We start from the raw sequence: 16,816 nt of genomic DNA, 5'->3' as shown, positions 1-16,816 counted from the left end.
TATTGTTTATATTTACCAATTAACCAAGGCATTTTTTGTTATATCTTTTATTTTAATTAACTTTAAGTGTTCTTTTTGGGATCAGCTTCCTACTGAAAAGCTTGATCTCACCCAGATCCTCACTAATTCGCATGATTTTAAACCTAACCCAATGCCGCCTGTTTTGTTTGCAGTTCCCACAGGAGCTCCTGCCGCTGTCAAGGCCACTAATCCGCATGCTAATCCGCAAACCTATGCCACCTTGCCACGACCCCAGCCTCAAGCAACTGACTTGGAGCCTCAGAAGGAGCCAGATGCCACCTCCATGCTGGCCGAATCCCTGGGCAAGATCAATATGGGTGACAAAACCAATGCCTTTATGCACGAAGCAGGCAAGATCATCAACAATATGTTGGAGGCGCGACTGGCTAACAATGGAGGACCTAGTGCTCCGCTCTCCCATGCAGGCAGCGCCCAGAGCCTGCGCAGCAACAGCAGCTCCAATCTCTCCAAGAGTCCCATGATTGTAAGGAAACGCCTAGATCTCGATGATTTCAAGAACCTAGATCCCACACAACCTGTGGCTCTGCAGCCTGTGGTGGCTTTGCATTCCCAAAAGGATCACGAGTTGGGCAATCAAAAGGCACAGGCACAGGTTCCTCGAGTGGAACAAACCCTGCAGATGGAACTGCCTGCCCAGCAGCATCCCATGGGTAAAATACTTGATCTCTGTGACGGTGGGAAGGCCATAGATGCACCCGAACCGGTGGCCTTTAGGAATAATTTAAGACGCACTGGCGCCAGTCATCATGCGGCTGACAGGAGATCCTACATAGAGCCCAAGCTGCCAGCTGCACCCACTCCTAACAATCAAAGTGTGAGCCAGAATGGCAATCAGAATAGTTCGCCCACGTATTGTGTGTCTGTGAAGGCTTTGGGACCTCATAGCGAGGATCAGACCACCATGTCGGAGGAGAACGAGAGGGCAGTAAGTCAGTTGCTCAAGGAGGGTAAGAAGCCAGTGTGCTGTCAGTGCAATAAAGAGATTACCTCGTAAGTACCAGCCTTGCCTTTGTTTCTTTGTTGAGTTTTTTTTTAATATTTCATTTTATTTTCTTGACTAATTTAATTTTATTTAATTTACAGAGGACCCTTTATCACGGCTTTGGGCAAGATCTGGTGCCCGGATCACTTCATCTGCGTGAACGGCAACTGCCGTCGTCCCTTGCAGGATATTGGTTTCGTTGAGGAGAAAGGTGACCTGTACTGCGAGTACTGCTTTGAGAAGTACCTGGCGCCCACCTGCAGCAAGTGCGCTGGAAAGATCAAGGTGGGTTTTTGGATTTACCAAGCTTTTTATAATTATTTTAATAAATATTATTTTTATAGGGTGATTGCCTGAATGCCATTGGCAAGCACTTCCATCCGGAGTGCTTCACCTGCGGCCAGTGCGGCAAGATCTTTGGCAACACGCCCTTCTTCCTAGAGGATGGCAATGCCTATTGCGAGGCCGACTGGAACGAGCTGTTCACCACCAAGTGCTTTGCCTGCGGCTTCCCCGTGGAAGCAGGCGATCGATGGGTGGAGGCCCTTAACCACAACTATCATAGCCAATGCTTCAACTGCACGGTAAGTGATCAAGAATCTTGTCTAAACTGTTTGGGATATGTTTTCATTGACTTCCTTTTGATTCTTACAGTTCTGCAAACAGAACCTGGAGGGCCAGAGCTTCTACAACAAGGGCGGACGTCCCTTCTGCAAGAATCATGCACGCTAAGTCACCAGCAAGCTGATATTGTTTGACTTTCAGGGATCACGCACACTTAACCATCAACTATCTTCACCATCTAAGGATACCAGCTCGCTTGCTCGTATCTCAAGAGCTTATAATTGCAATTGTCAGAGTGAATAATGCGTAATTATTATTATTTTCTATTTGTTTTTTGAATTGTGCCCACAAATATGTTATCCTAATTTTAAATAATCAACGAATCACAGTCTCAAACAAAAAATTGTAAAACTGCAACAAAAAACGACACGAAATCGAATTAGCTAGCAAATTACACATCATACACACATATTATATTATTTATTTGAAGCATCATAACCGCCGAAATATATCGATCCCACGCCTAAATATTGTATGTACTGTGGGCCAGAGTTGATTTACCTGAGCCTTGAGCAAGAGGAAAACTAAAGGTTGCTTAAATACTATTATTATTTCTAAATTTTATGTTGTAAATTATCCATAATCTGATTGTAAACGAGTGTAAATTGTAAATGATCATCAGCAAAGTGAATAAATTTCGAAATCTTTAACGCGTTTAATTAAGGGTTTTTCATTATCCTTAATATTCTTAGTTAATTTTCATTTCACATGCGGAAATGGGGAAAATGTAATGTAAATGTAGAAATGTCATAATCGTTGGCAACTTCCGGTTTGCTGGGCACACGAATTCCGCCGGCTGCCTGAAAGTATGCAACAGTTTCGCCTGCGCACGCACACACACACACATACTTACTTACCCTGCTGGCAATTTCATGCTTAACCAATTTTTGTTGGTTTCATTTGAGCCTGGTATTTTGTTGTTTTCTTTTTTTTTTTTTTTTGGGCCTGCTCTGAGGTGTGAGCCGAGTTTGTTTCGCATTTTTCCGTGCGGTGTTAATCGCTGGGAAGGCAACCCCCACCTCGGAGAACAAAACTTCACAGGGCTCTGACGATGGCAGCAAAATTTACGCTAGATTAAGCAGGATCGGGACGTGTCCACCCCCTCCCTTTTGCCAGGGGGGAGAAAGAAAAACAATTTGGGGTTTTTGTGGCATTTTTCAACGATTTGTTGGGCTTTTTTATTCTCATGTTTAGTTTACGTCGCCTTGCACATTACAGGAAAGGACTTTTAAGTTAGTTCTCGCTTGTGTGAGTGTGTGAGTGAGTGAGTGAGTGAGTGTGTGAGTGAGTGTGCAGGACTCACGAGCACAATTAGTCGTAACTTACATATCATTAGGGGTAGGTCTACCTATTTTGTTTGTGCGAAACGCATTCAGAAATCGAAATCGACATCGAAGTTCAGTATTCAGTTGGATATTCGTGGTTTCCGAAATTGCGCGCCAAATTTGTCACCGTAGCGTTCCGTTGCGAAGAATGCGTATCCCGCGGATACGCATCTCTACATACACTATATACTTAGTTCTTCTCTCGTTCTGGGTTTATCAGTTTAGTTGCTAGAAATGCATTCGTATTCGAAATTTTGTATTTACAATTCGATAGGTCTTCCTTTCGTTTTCGTCTTCTTGTTTTTTTAACATTTTTGTTTTTTTTTTGGGTACTTTAATACTTCAATGGGTAGAGAGAGGCGTAGGTATAATTGCATGTATCTAGAATTCGTAATAACTACGCTGCGCATCTGCTTAATGCTTACAAAAATAAATTCAACACATTCAAGTACAACAAACATCTTACAGCTTAGGTTACAAGTATATATGTAGGGGTTACATTACATTCATTAGGAGCCGCTGCCGCAGCTTGAGTTCCGTACAAATAAATACCTTTGGGTTAACGAGTGTCTGAACGATGCTACGGATCGCTACAGATGCGCCAATATATCGATCTGATCGAGTCCGCTGGCCTGGCCAGCTACGTTTGGAGTCTGCGTTTGGCTGTGGCTATGACTCGCTCCAGGAGACTGTGAAATGGTCACAATGGTCACCAGATCCTTGCTCTTGCTCTTCGCCGGCTGGGATTCCCGTTCCCTCTCCGTCACCCTGTTGGATGACTCTATCTCCACAATGGCCGAGGTGAGCAATGTATTCGACTGCAGCGCCGTGTAGTCTGGCAATTGCTCCACCACCGATGGCTCCGGCATATGCACATCCTCATTGGCCAGCAGTCGTCCGGATGGTGCTGTCTCTATATTCCGCTCGCCGCACACCAGACTCGCGGGCGTGGCATTACGGGAACGGTAGCTGGGCGGCAGGCTGTACTCTGAACCGCCCATGCTGCTGCTGATGGTGCCTCCAGCGCCGCTGCCTCCTCCTCCTCCTCCGCCTATTCCCGAGCGCAGGGTGGTCAGTGGAGCCCTGCAAGTAAGTGAATCAAAGGCATGAATTATTTACACATGAGCCAAAGTCAATCCGGTTTTGTTTGCCCTTTTTTGGGGAGGAACGACATAAGGAGATGGCAAATATGTTAACCAAATGCACAAATTTGCATCTCAGGAAAAGGAACTGTCTGGGCTCTGGCTAGGGCTTAGGGTCTTTGCTTTGAGATATGTCTATTTAAAGTTAAAGTGAAAGAAAAATGTATAATATAATTTAGCAATATATAAAAATAGTACAGGAGTTAGAATTATTACAGAATTATTAATTTGAATTGACATCGTTAAATAAACTAACTAAACTCATTCCTAGGCTGTTCTTCTTCCAGCAAAACCCAAAAAATTCTTTCTAAATTCAATTTTTAGTACAAAATATATTCATAAAACACCTAAACCTATTTTCTATATATTTTTAATATATTTAATTCTCTAAACTCTCGCTTCCCTAGAGACTTTTTAATTATTCAATTACTTAGTTTATTTTTGCAGTGCCCTCAAGTGTTTTCAGTCATCATGGAATATTTGATGAACCTTTCCCTTTTCTCCTATATATATCTACACATATATGTATATATCTGCGTGTGTGGATTCCCTATATTCTCATCTTTGTCAATTTAAATAACAAAAGGCCGCTGTGGCAATTGTTGCCATGAGCACGACCAAAGCAGGGGGGATGGGGCAGGCAAAGGGATTTCAAAGGGGCTCAGAGAGACTTCCAAGTGGGGGAACACTAAACCCAAATCACAGACAATTCACACTTCAGTCGGCAGAGCACAAAAGTCAACACTCAAACGCTCATCTGCACATAATGGCAGACGGAGGAAAACAGGGCGTGGTGGGGTGATTTCTTCTCAGGGCGCCAGGACTCCAGGACTCCTGAAGCAAGTCACACACAAATTGTATGAAGCAATTTGGAGTATGTAAAATTGCATTTAATTGTTCCGACAAAGATGGCTCGAGCGAAAGGAAACCGGACAGGAAAGTAAGTCATCGTTGTCGTCCAGGAATCGGGCCTATCTATATGTTGGCCTCCATTGTCCTTGATGCGATGCGATGTGCTGTGCATAACAGGCAATTTTCGCAGCACTTTGGCCGGCTCTTTGTTTGTTTAATTGACTTGGCCAGCAGCTAGCTAGAGGGAGCTGGTATCCCTGGACAGTTGCCCTCAGCTCCCCCTCTCCCTGTGTGACATTTGCCCATCTCTGTTCTGCAGCATCTCTCTGCTTGTTATGCGGCTTGGCAGGTCCTTCAGATGTGCGCGCGTGTGTGTAAATATTTTGCAAAATTTCCACAGAATTCTTTACCAGCTTGGGTCCCTCCTAAAAGTATGCTGTGATTTCTTGCCGCACACTTTGCATAAGTTTTGCTTTTTGACATACTTCCCCTGGCGGTGGGGCGCTCCTTCCGTTTCCGCTCGGAAATCAGCTTTGCATTGCCCACATTATAAATATTCCAGCGTGTGGTGTGTGTGTGTGTGTGGGTAAATTAATTTGTCATAAATACTCTGCGTTACGTTACGCTACGCTTTTATTTGAATACGTAATTTGTAGGCAATAAAACTGAACTTTTCTCATTAGCCCAACATTATGCGTTCCGGGGCGATAATTATTCCACCACCATTTCCACTCCTAAAGTGTCCTTGTGTGTCATTTAAATTGCCTTTTGTGTGACTCACGATATTTTATTTCCAAGGATATGGGATACGGAGGGCAAAGGCAATCGGACTGCTCATATATATTCGGGGAGGATTGCCTTATCTCTTCAATTAGTTGCCGAATCAATTGCCGAGTGTGTTTGCTGACAATCTGTGCGAGGCTTTCAAGTCATCCATGGGACTGGGGCGGAAAAATCGAAAATAACCCCCCCAAAAACGGAAAACTTTTCGGTTTTCGCCCCCCAAAAAGCGATGTGTCAATGTTGACACCCTCAGAAAACCGCACAAAGCCAAACCAAAGACTCAACCGTCCCCCCCAAAAGATCCCAGTTCACAATCCCACCCAGATCTCGCATCTCTCTCGCATATCCCGCCCACCGATTTCCTTTGGTCTGGAAAACATTTTGCGGTTTGGCAGGCGCCAAACTTTGCAAATAACTCACGGTTGAGGGAGAGGAGGGAAAGGAAGCAGGAGTGGGGACTATACAAGGACTGTACCGGAAACGGAAGTACTTACCTCAGCAGGCTGCCCGCATGAGATCGATAAGTGGGCGGCGGCGAATTTCCACGCACCACGCCATTCTGGCGATCGCGGTCCAACAGCAAAAGTCTGCGGGAAAAAGAGAGAAAAGCGGAAAAAGGATTCGGTTGAGTAGTTGTAGATGTGCCTGGTTCACGACAGGAAAAAGGCGGCCAGAAATGAGAGTGGGAAAATTTAAGGGAAGTGGACACGGGGAAATAGATGCACTGAGAACAAAGGAGAAGGTATTTTATAAAACTTCTTAATAAATATTAAGGAATTTAAAACTATAAAAAGAATAATTTGTATGTTTTAAAGCATGTTTTAAATATATTTAACAGGGAATATAACTAGTTTGGACTTGAAATTATTGTCTACTTTAGTTTTTAATATTTTCCAAGCTTTCCTTTTTTCCTCAGTGTACCTACAAAACGCTCTGGCCGCTGGATAATTATGCATAATGCAATTAATTGCGTCAGGACATGCGAGTGGCGGACGAAAGCCGCAGGACCGCCACCAACTGCTGTCCTTGCGTGTAATTTATGCACCAGCAGTTCGCTGGCACTCGCACGCCTACTAATACAGGACTCCCCTCCCATACTCCTCCTGAACTTTACACTCACCTCAACCGGTACTCCTGCATGCTGGCCTGATACGAGGGCGGCGGCGGTCGGTGCTGAAACTCCGGATAGAGCAGCCCGTGGGGTGCTCCTCCTCCGCGGCTACAGGGCCTACGGCCACAACGCCCCAGGTCCACGCTGGTGCCCAATCCAATGCCCAGACAGCTTTGGCCGCCCGGCGCCGTCATCCGCCAGGCGGCGCCGCTTACCGTCACCAGCACAACGCCGACTCCTGGAAAAATTCAAAAGAGTGGTGGTTGGCTTAATTTCAGAGAGCTAGAGTTTGCTAGAGTAACGCCCTCCTCCAAGTGCCCCGACAATTTCCATTTAGCGGCCGATTTAATTAGCCCCCCCCACTCACAAAGGGGGGCGTGGCCGCAATTACGGACTCGCTTAAACCACCAAATCCAACGCGAACTGCGGCTCTAGGCTTAAGTGGTAATACCACCGCACAGCAGCGACTTTAAAGAAACAATCAATATTTATGGGCTTTCGTTTTATGAAAGTGGTACATAGTAGAGATCGTAAAAATGGTAAAAAGGGAAAAGTTTAAACTTTAAGCAGGATTTATGCAATAGTTTTTCGGTTAAATCGAAGAATTAAAAAGAGATTACTTGGTAACAAGAAAGGAGGCTAACTTTGGAAAGGTAAAAATTGTATACCTTTTGAAAAAGACTCGCCTGTTGATGCTGATCAAGAATATATATGATTTAGAGGGTCTAAAATGTCACCTTCACTGTGTGGCAAAAGCATAAAAAACCGCAAATGCTTAGGACCTTTCGGCATTTTAACTTAGACTTTAGAAAAGGTTTTCTAGGTTTAATTTTCCACTATCAAATTTGTATTGAAAATATTGTTCAAAATCTTCTCTTTCCAGAGCTCTCACTCTCCTTTTCCCTAGACTTAGTTCCACTCAACCTCCAGCTTGTCTCTAATCATGCCCCTCCGACTTTCACTTTTACTCCTGGCACTCACTCGGGCATGTCAACATGGCAAATTTGTCGGCTTGGCATACGATTTTATTAGCGAAAATTGTCATGAACATTGTGACATCTTGCCGCAAAAGCCAAAGACCTCGCCCATTGTCATCATCACGATGATGATGATGAGGGGACGGAGACTCTCCCTGCTCCCGGCTATTCCAACTACGACTCCATTATGCCCTGAGTTGGAGATTTGCTGACTGGCTGCCTTGATTGCCATTAAATTATGTAAAATGCTGCCGCACACACACACTCTGTATACTGGAAACTGAAAACTTTTGGGTAATTGCCGCCGAAAATGGCGCAATGTCACGCTTCGCAAGCGCTAAACTAAACGCGCCGGCAATTGATTAGACGTCGCATACGAGAAACCTCGTAAAGTGAGGTAGACTCTGCACTTGGCCCCGCTTTCTGTGGTTACGTAATGAATGAATGAATGATTCATGAGTGGCCCCAAAAAGTAGCTAGAATCGAATTGCAAAAAAAGCTACCTCCCAAGTGCATTTAATTCCTGGTTAACCTTCCTCTCCCTCCCATCATCACCTGTTGAGCTAGCCAAATAGAGCGTTGGCTTGGCCAAAGAAATCGCAAACGGAACTAAATGCTCTGTTAATATTGACAGTTGGCTTGTCTGGCTGCAAATTTGTTTGTTCTTCGAACTGGGTCAGCAGATGTATAGTAGCAGTCTCTTGTGCTCGCACAAAGCCAGTTCAGGTACACAGACACCAGACAGACACAGACACTGGGGCACCTCCTCCTCCTCCTCCTCCTACTCTTTTTTTTTTCAAATGAAAAACCCAACAGCAAATGGCATTTATAATTGTAACAATTGTGAACAAACACACGGAGCAGCGGCCTTTTCACCGGCATATTGAGGGGGAATTTCCACCGCCTTCCATGACTTGTGTAAACATCAGCGAATGGTGGAAACATCAAAAGGCGCTCGTCGCCGACTTTAATGCCATTTTCCCTCAGCTCGATATTTGCCAGATTGTGTAATCATGACCAGTTTACTTTAGCACTCGACAAATACCAAAATGACCCAGCCATTTGCCATTAAATGTAGAAAATCAGCTTAAAACATTAAATCAGCCTTGAAAGGGAATATATTTTGTATGGGGGAGACCCTCCTCTGTACCTCTAACAGCGTTACAAATTGGAGTTGCCATTAAAAGGAAGACATTTTATGGGAGGGAATGTATAAAAGTTGTGAAATACATTTGTTTGTTTAGTTAAATAACACTGTAAAAATGTACTGAGAAGTATATTTTAGCTAGCACAGCTTTTAAATTTTAAAGTGAATTATGTTTTGCAAATGATTCTTATTCTTACTAGCTAAAAAAAATTTATAAAAATACTTGTTATCAACAACCATTTACACTGAAATCACTAGAGTTTTAAAAATCTTTAAAAAGGTGTTTAGAATTATTCTACAAAAGCAATGCTCGTAAAAAACGGAAGAAATTGATGTGGAATTTGGTACCTAAAAGATTTTATTGCAAACATTTAGACGCCTTAAAAGAGATATTCTATGTCACTTGTGATTTCTGCAGCATCCTCATCATATAAATAATATTTTAAATAGTTGACACCATTTCCCCCTAAGTTCCCTATTTACAAACAGCATAAAATATAATTTTTTTCCTGAAAACCCACATAAACTTAAATTCATGACCATAAAAAATCTAGCTGATGTAAAAATTGAAACACTCATAAATTCCATACTTTTTTTTATGCAGCTATACTTTAGATACTCCGGCAAAAGTTTCCCTGCCCCTATAAATATATTTTAGAACAAATTTATAGATAGCCATAAAAGTCGCACTCACCAATCATTAGCAGGGCGGCCGTTAGGTGGGAGTTGGGCGGTCCGGCCAGTCCCGTGGCGCCCAAGGCCGCTCCGCCAAGGGCGCAGGCCACGCCCCCCAGGGCAACGACGGCAATGAGGGCGCGTAGCGGCGGTCCAGCGAACCACTGGCCGCAACAGCCTTTGCCGGACCTCTCCGAGGGGGATCTGGAAAAGAATAGAAATGGCAAACAGATTTTCAGCGAGGCTGTTTTGGCAGCTGGAAAATGACAAGAAGGAAAAACGAGTCGTGCAAAGCGAGGAGCAGGTGGGCAGGCAGGATGGTGAAAGGACAACAGATGTTTTCGTCCGCAGCAAATTGGCAAAAGGACCAAGGCAACAGCGTCTCGTGCCAGGAGTAGAGTATAGGATACCTTCTCAGTCTTTCGCTTGGTTTTCCCCTACACAAAAGCGCAGCGAGTGCGCAATTGTTGTAATTTGATGATTTATGAGGCAAAAGACCAAAAATTTGCGCACAGCCCGCCGACACGAAACAAGCTGAAGCTAAAAGGGATTGGATCGGGCATCCTTCGGCGGGCATCCTTGGCAGACGACGTAAAATATTTTGCAGCCGAGAAGAAGGGACAATTTATGCGCCGCAGAGCCAGACACTGGCACCGGCGACAAAGGCAAAAGGACTCGTGTGTGTGTGTGTGCGTAAATTCATTAGGATACGACCAGGAACGGAGACGGAGGCGAAGCAACCCTTGCCAAACAATTAGAGGAGGAAATATTTATGGGAAACGAGGTAGACAGAGATGGAGTTGGTGGAAAAGCGTCTGGCGCTTTGTTGCTTGTGTCATCGAAGCAGCTCCATACACACACAAAAAGATGATAAATTGTTGGAAAATTACGTGCACAAACATACATCCGTAAACATGGGCCAACCGGAAATTTATGTTTAATAATTTGATGCTGTTCTCGCTGGCCAAGGATTTAATATTTTTATGTGCCGAGGGTTTCCCTGGGAAACCCAGCAACCTGGTTGTATTTTTTGGGTCCCTGGCCGTGGGGTCTTTGACACCCGTAGTAATGCGGCAACATGAATGTTTCATCAGCTGTCGTGTCATGATAAATTTGATCTTTTCATCGCCGGCTCATCATCCTCGCTCGGAAATGAGCGCGCAGAAAAATGCCAAGTCGGAACAATACCTCAGCTCTCTGGCTGCTCTTTCAAAAACTTCCTAATGACATGCGTTCCCAGATCTTGGTTCTTTATATAACTTAAACTCTTGGATCTCTCCCCTAGTGCGGCACTTTTGAATCACTGGCCCCATGCGGTGACAAAAGTTCAACTACATCGATGTATCTTCTCAGCTGGAAGAGCCGTCGACTTGCCCCCCCATAGCGATCGAGTGCTGCTAAGCAGCGGATGATTGATTAGCTACAAATTAGAGGCGTACCAAAATCGGAGAATCTCAGTCTATATCCATGCCCATTAGCATTTGCATTGCCATGTGAGAGAGGCCTCATTAAAACTCATCGTAGTAAATCGCACTGGCATGCGAGCAAACACTGCAACTGCGCACTTGTTAAAAAATGAATAAATAGTATTTAATGGGGGGTTAAAAAAACACAGAAAGAAATCTTTAAGAGTTCTGGAAGAAGCTATGGAAGCTATGAATAATTTATAAATCAAATAAATGCCTAGAAATGGATGAAATCTTCAAAGCAACTTGTCTATGCATATATAAATCTATCAGTATATATGCTAAAATATTTAACTAACAAAATTTGCAGTTTCAACTTTACTTTTCAAGAATTTAAATTGAGAATAAGTTAAAAAAAATATCCATAAATAATTTATATATCAAATAAATACAAAAACATAGATAACATCTTTAAATCAACTTGCTTCTGCATTTAAAATGTATCAATTTATATTCTTAATACATTTTCACAGCTCAATTTTCCCTCAGTGCCCCCCTATAACCACCATATGTTCGGGGTCTGTTCCAACTATGTAGTTCAGGGTCAGCCTGGGCTTTATAAGTCTAAGCGAAGGCTTAGAAGCTACTGGCGAGTGTGTGCATCGGCGAGCCAGTTCAGTATTCAGTTAAGTCAGTCATTCAGTCACTCAGTCAGCGCAGTAATTATTCAATCAGGCGGCTGCATTTAATTTTCATTTATTAATTGCAATTTGTAATTGCCAACAACATTGACACAGTTCCAGGGGCGAGCGAGTGTATTTATTTACTTGTATTTTTCGCCGCCCGCCGTCGATTACTTATCGCTGAACTTTCATTTCTGCAGCAGAGAGTTTCCATTTAAATGGCGGCACTTCCGTTTCCTTTGCTCCTCGCCGCCGCCGCCGGCTTTCCTTTCCGGCAGCTGTCAGTTTGACATTTGCATGCGAGTGAACAACAGTTTCCAATTGATTAAGCAATTTGCAGTGCGACACAGACAAAGACGGCTTCATTACGATAAGGCCCAGCAGTGGGATTTTTTTTTGTATTATTATTATCAACGCCAACTTCCGCTGGCAACTATCAAAAGCGAGAAAATATATTCATGTTTTTTTTACAGCTCGCACCCGCAGCCATTAGCAGAAGAAGGCCTAATCAAAGTTTAATGGAAATTTAATTTTATTTATCAGGCAATTTCCCGAGCATCGCTCCTTCGTGAGAAATCAAATGAAAGCGCTGTGGAAAACTAATTAAATGCGAATGGCAGACAATGAAAGCGAAATTCGTGTTGAATTTAATTTACATGAATATTTGATAATTTATTTAATACATTTGAGGCTTTTCTTTTCGCTCTCAGTTACAGTTTCTGTTTCAGTTTCAGTTTCAGTTTTCCTTTCTTTTCACCTCGACTTATGTAATTAAATGTGGAAAATGAGGCAATCACGGCGGGCGGCAGCAAATGAAAATAATTAGCTGGAAAAGCACATTAACATTGGCACATTGGCACACACACAGCACCCCAAGTAGCCTGTGGAAAAAATCGAAAACTACCGGAGAGCCAAGGCTCTCAAATTTCTGGCCCAGTCACTGACAAAGCGAATTTCTGGCTGCAGCTGGAGTACGGATTAGGCCACAAAAACCCATTTTCAACTTTCAATCACAGAGTTTCCCTTTGCCCCAGCCCAGCAGCTCCCAGCTTCTCGAATGAGGGCATAATTACAGCGCGCTTTTCAACTTTGCCGCAGTTCTGATTTGTAATAGTAACTTTTTTTTTTTTTGGTTTTTGTTTGGCGTTTTTGCTCCCTCATTGTTTTGCGGTCTTTTGTTGTTTTGGCAAGGGTTTCGGGTCTTCAACTAAGTACAAGCTGTGTTAATTTGGGCAGACATTTGGGGGAATTGCTTGTTCTTCAGGCTAACGTTGAGGGATTTTGAGTTCAAAAGATTCGAGGGAAAAAGCACAGAGAGAAAAGCTACATCTTCAAATTACATATATAAAATATTTTTTATATTTATTTATTTATACAACACCTAATCTTCTCACCTAATTGAAAAATAAAGACAGGCCTAAATGAATTCATGTTATTTTCTGTGTGGGAAACTTTTATAAATAATTTCTACACCTCTCTCTCTAATAAAGAAGATCGCTGCGGTGTTCTACTATTAAATTTCATGACACTGCTGTAGCTTTGAAATGCCATAGAAAAGGCGGCTGAATAAATGCCCAAACACGCTTCTTTTTATACACACAAAAAAAGGAGAAAAAAAGAGTGTATGTGTGGGTTAAAGAGACATAAAATGAAAACCAGTGGCAATAGAGACTCGGGCTCAGAACATGACATTCACCCGGCATTAAAATCGCAGTTGAGACTGTTTGTTTGCCGCATATATATACATTATATATATATATATATATTTGTATATATAAAACCATATAAAAATGAAAGCAAACAGCGAGACTCGCAGACGGCAATAAAATATCCAAGCGAAAGAGACAAAGTTACGTTGGGTGTATGGCACTCGTGCTGCTATATAGGTGCCAGCCGTACTCTACTGAGTACAAGTAGTACTAGTATCTGAGAGTGTGAGTATCTGCGTATCTGAGTGTAAGTATCTCTGTGTGTAGTATATGGGGAGTACGATTTCACACAGAGCCGCAGAAACTTCTGACCTACTAACTGCCAAAGACGGAGAGCGAGTCTGTCTCTAAACTTGGGCAACGTTTTTCCAGTTAACTGCAAACGCTTTGACGCTTGACTGATGCCGGAGAGACCCGAAAACTAAGAGACTTCAAGTCTTTAATTCAGAGCCACCTTAAAGAGCCCAGAGCTAGGCTAGGCTGGCCCAGGCTAGGCTCTTCCTCTGTCTTCTGGCCTCTATCCTCTGTCTTCTGGTGGGCGTAACTCGAGCACACGACTTGATAGCGCCCCGGAACGGAATGGAGAACGGAGAACGGCTATCTGCCAGTTGAGTTGTCGGAGGAGTTGCCTCCAACTCAAAGTACGAAGTCGGAGTTTGGCTGACACGCTCCACTCCCCCGCATTCTGGCATGAGCCAAGTGAGCTTTTAATGCGAGTGTAAAAGATTATATGGCAAAGTTGGCGCTGTCCATTGACTGCGGCGATAGATGCACTCAGAGAAATATATATGGGTTTATTCAAAGGGAATCTTTTGCTTTTCCTTACAAGTATCTTAAGGATTTTCTCAGGTATTTTTAAATTAAATGGGGTTTCTGGAACTTGCAAGACTCTTAAAATTTTATCTAAAAAGGGTTTTCTATTATTCTATATTTCATATACTATATTTATCGATTTTTCTTTTAGTTTATCTTTATAAATTACTAGATTCTCGTGTTAAAAGAGTTTCTTTACTCATTTAAAATTCATTTTATATAATTTTAAACTATTTTTCCTGGTGCACTTGGTGAAATTTCGCGTAGCTCTTAAATTTAGAACTCTTTCGCTGGGTTGTGACACCTAAAATTAAATTTCGTTGGAAATTTGCTGGGCAGTAATTTCAGATGACACCCAAAACTTTAGATGCTCCTTGGAATGAGATGTCTTTAAAATTTTGGCCAGTAATTTCGTGGAAAGTACTTGCCCTGACAGCTAAAATTTAACTTGCAGGTGGAAGAGATTTCTTACAAAATCCTTACGAATTTTAGTGTCCAGTACATTTTGTTTAAAGTGCAACTCTGCAGACAAAGTTTTTGGCCAGCGTTTATTGCCAATTTTTGGATGCATAAAATGCCAGAGTTTGCCAGCAATTGACGCCCACGGATGGCTCCCTGAGGGTGCATCCTGTTTCTCCAACTGCTCATGGAGATCTGGTATATAGGGCAGCGTGCCAAGTGTGTGCATGTGTATAAAAACATCATCCACCCACACGCGGGTATATGTATATTGTGGGAGGGAGGACGCCTGGATGAGTTGCTGGCAGGGAACAAGTGCCAAACATCGTGACGACAACGATGGAGACGTAGACGGGAGGCAACGACAACTGGAGTCGCAGTTGCGTCGCTTCGCGTCTGAGGCATTTCTAATTTGAGATCCGTTTCTAATTTCTGGCTTTCATGTGGCACAGCCAGCCATGGCCAGCCATCGCAGCATCCCAGCATCCGGGTTGGCAATTACTTTTACATGTTGCCGACGCGACATCACTGTTGCAGCAGCAGCAGCAGCAGAAGCAGCAACATTGCTGCAAGAACCGCAGTCAATGTGGCGCGCTCTCTCGCAAAACGCACACAGACAGTAGAGGTAGGAAAAATATAATTTTAAGCAAAGAAATATATTTTACTTTATAAAACGTAAATTAAGAAATTAAATTTTATATTCAAAAGTCTTTTAAAAATATTAAATTTGACTAGAAATATTTTTTATAATTTATTTAAGCAAAAAAAAATATTTTAATTTATAAAAGGTAAAGAAAAAATAAAATTTTATAAATAAGAAGCCTTAAAAAATTACTAGAAATATTTTTTATCATTTATTTCATTCTTTTCTTATAATCTTTCTATAAAAAATGCTTACTTTTGAATGCCATTTTCCTGATTTTCACTGTACACACCGCTTAAGTGGCTGTGTCATTAGGCTCTTGATGCTTTTGCTGTTGCTGTTGCAGCATTTCCCGAACTGGGATCTGGCCTGACATGTATCTGTGTCGCTATATGTACGTACATAAATTAAATTCTTAAATTGCTCGTTAGCTCATCATGAGGTTTGCTGTGATGCTGCTGTCGCTGTCGCTGGCCTATGATGGGCTACAATAACAATAATCACGCTGCCAACGGCAAACAAAAAAAAAAAAAAATAAATAAAAGAAAAAAATAAAGTGTATGGCAGCCACAATGTAGGTCACCATTTCGCCCCAACCAAATCCCCAGTTTTCCTCTGCCCAAGCGATTTCCCTCGAATCCTATGCGCTTTTAATATCGCGCAGTGGCATCTTCAAGTGATTTAATTTAGCACCCAATGGATTCTTTTGTCTCATCTCTGGTTTACTAAAAGGGGCGAGCTCTGGAAAAGTTGTGGACAAAAATTATGTGCGCCAGTGGGGAGCTATTATATTTATATTTTTACGAGAGCTAGAGATGCGGGCCCTTCAACTAGCACAATTTCATCACCCATGAGATGCTATCGGAGAGTTGTCGTTAATTAGAATACATTAATGCCCCCGTCGCGACGGGTGTCAGTTTAGGGCGGCTTTTGTTCTTTGCCGTGGTGATTCACTGAACCCGTCGCAGTGACTGAAATCTTTATGATACAAAAGTATCCGCAAGATACTTAAGCAGCCACCGGGGACTATCTGATTTGTGTGTGGGCACTCGAAAAGCAGGGAAATCTCTGGCAATCTTTGAATGTATCTTTGTCTCTAATTGTTCAAGCACTATTATATATGTTTTGCTTAATTGAAGAAGCTATTTTTAATTGTTTAAGGGGTTGTTTTTAGACTATAATACATGCGCTATTAAGATAACAAAGGAATCTTTGTAACAAGGAAGATGTGTGTTGATGAAAAGATACTACTTAAAGACATAATATATCTAGTTCTCACTTGGTATATGTGTTGGATATTTGCAGAGTTATTTAATTTGATGTTACTGTGGAATCTCCAAGCAAATTCCTTACAATCTCCCCCAGTTTCTCTCATCGTAATGCCCTCACATTAACATTTGTCGCTTTAATTAGGCGTTACAATATGCAAATAATATGCAATCA

At 42.4% G+C, this 16,816-nt stretch overlaps 2 protein-coding genes across 16 annotated transcripts in view; one reads left to right on the top strand and one right to left on the bottom strand.

Annotated features, from left to right (window-relative positions):
• Positions 1 to 2,307, top strand: part of Zasp52 (Z band alternatively spliced PDZ-motif protein 52) — a 58,514-nt gene extending 56,207 nt beyond the window's left edge. For 12 of the 15 annotated variants that reach the window (XM_017177776.3, XM_017177773.3, XM_041776909.2 and 9 more), the window contains 3 exons: positions 1,126 to 1,309; positions 1,369 to 1,608; positions 1,679 to 2,307. In XM_017177776.3, the coding sequence (XP_017033265.1) occupies positions 1,126 to 1,309; positions 1,369 to 1,608; positions 1,679 to 1,756 (502 nt within the window). In that variant the 3' untranslated portion in view covers positions 1,757 to 2,307. Of the gene's footprint in view, positions 1 to 173; positions 1,033 to 1,125; positions 1,310 to 1,368; positions 1,609 to 1,678 lie in introns of those variants that run through there. The other 3 variants (XM_017177770.3, XM_017177772.3, XM_070283893.1) reach the window with 2 other exon arrangements.
• Positions 2,308 to 2,790: 483 nt separating this feature from the next.
• Positions 2,791 to 16,816, bottom strand: part of LOC108082421 (uncharacterized) — a 38,781-nt gene continuing 24,755 nt past the window's right edge. Inside the window, exons 4-7 of the mRNA XM_017177785.3 lie at positions 9,680 to 9,864; positions 6,871 to 7,099; positions 6,245 to 6,337; positions 2,791 to 4,056 (exon numbers count right to left, since the gene is read on the bottom strand). Coding sequence (XP_017033274.1) covers positions 3,564 to 4,056; positions 6,245 to 6,337; positions 6,871 to 7,099; positions 9,680 to 9,864 — 1,000 coding nt within the window. The 3' untranslated portion in view covers positions 2,791 to 3,563. The remainder of the gene's footprint in view (positions 4,057 to 6,244; positions 6,338 to 6,870; positions 7,100 to 9,679; positions 9,865 to 16,816) is intronic.

The sequence above is a fragment of the Drosophila kikkawai genome, chromosome 2R, assembly GCF_030179895.1.
Source record: "Drosophila kikkawai strain 14028-0561.14 chromosome 2R, DkikHiC1v2, whole genome shotgun sequence".
In the NCBI taxonomy this organism is placed as follows: domain Eukaryota; kingdom Metazoa; phylum Arthropoda; class Insecta; order Diptera; family Drosophilidae; genus Drosophila; species Drosophila kikkawai.
The sequence above is the reverse complement of the archived record's forward strand: the minus strand, read 5'-3'. Positions and strand labels throughout refer to the sequence as shown.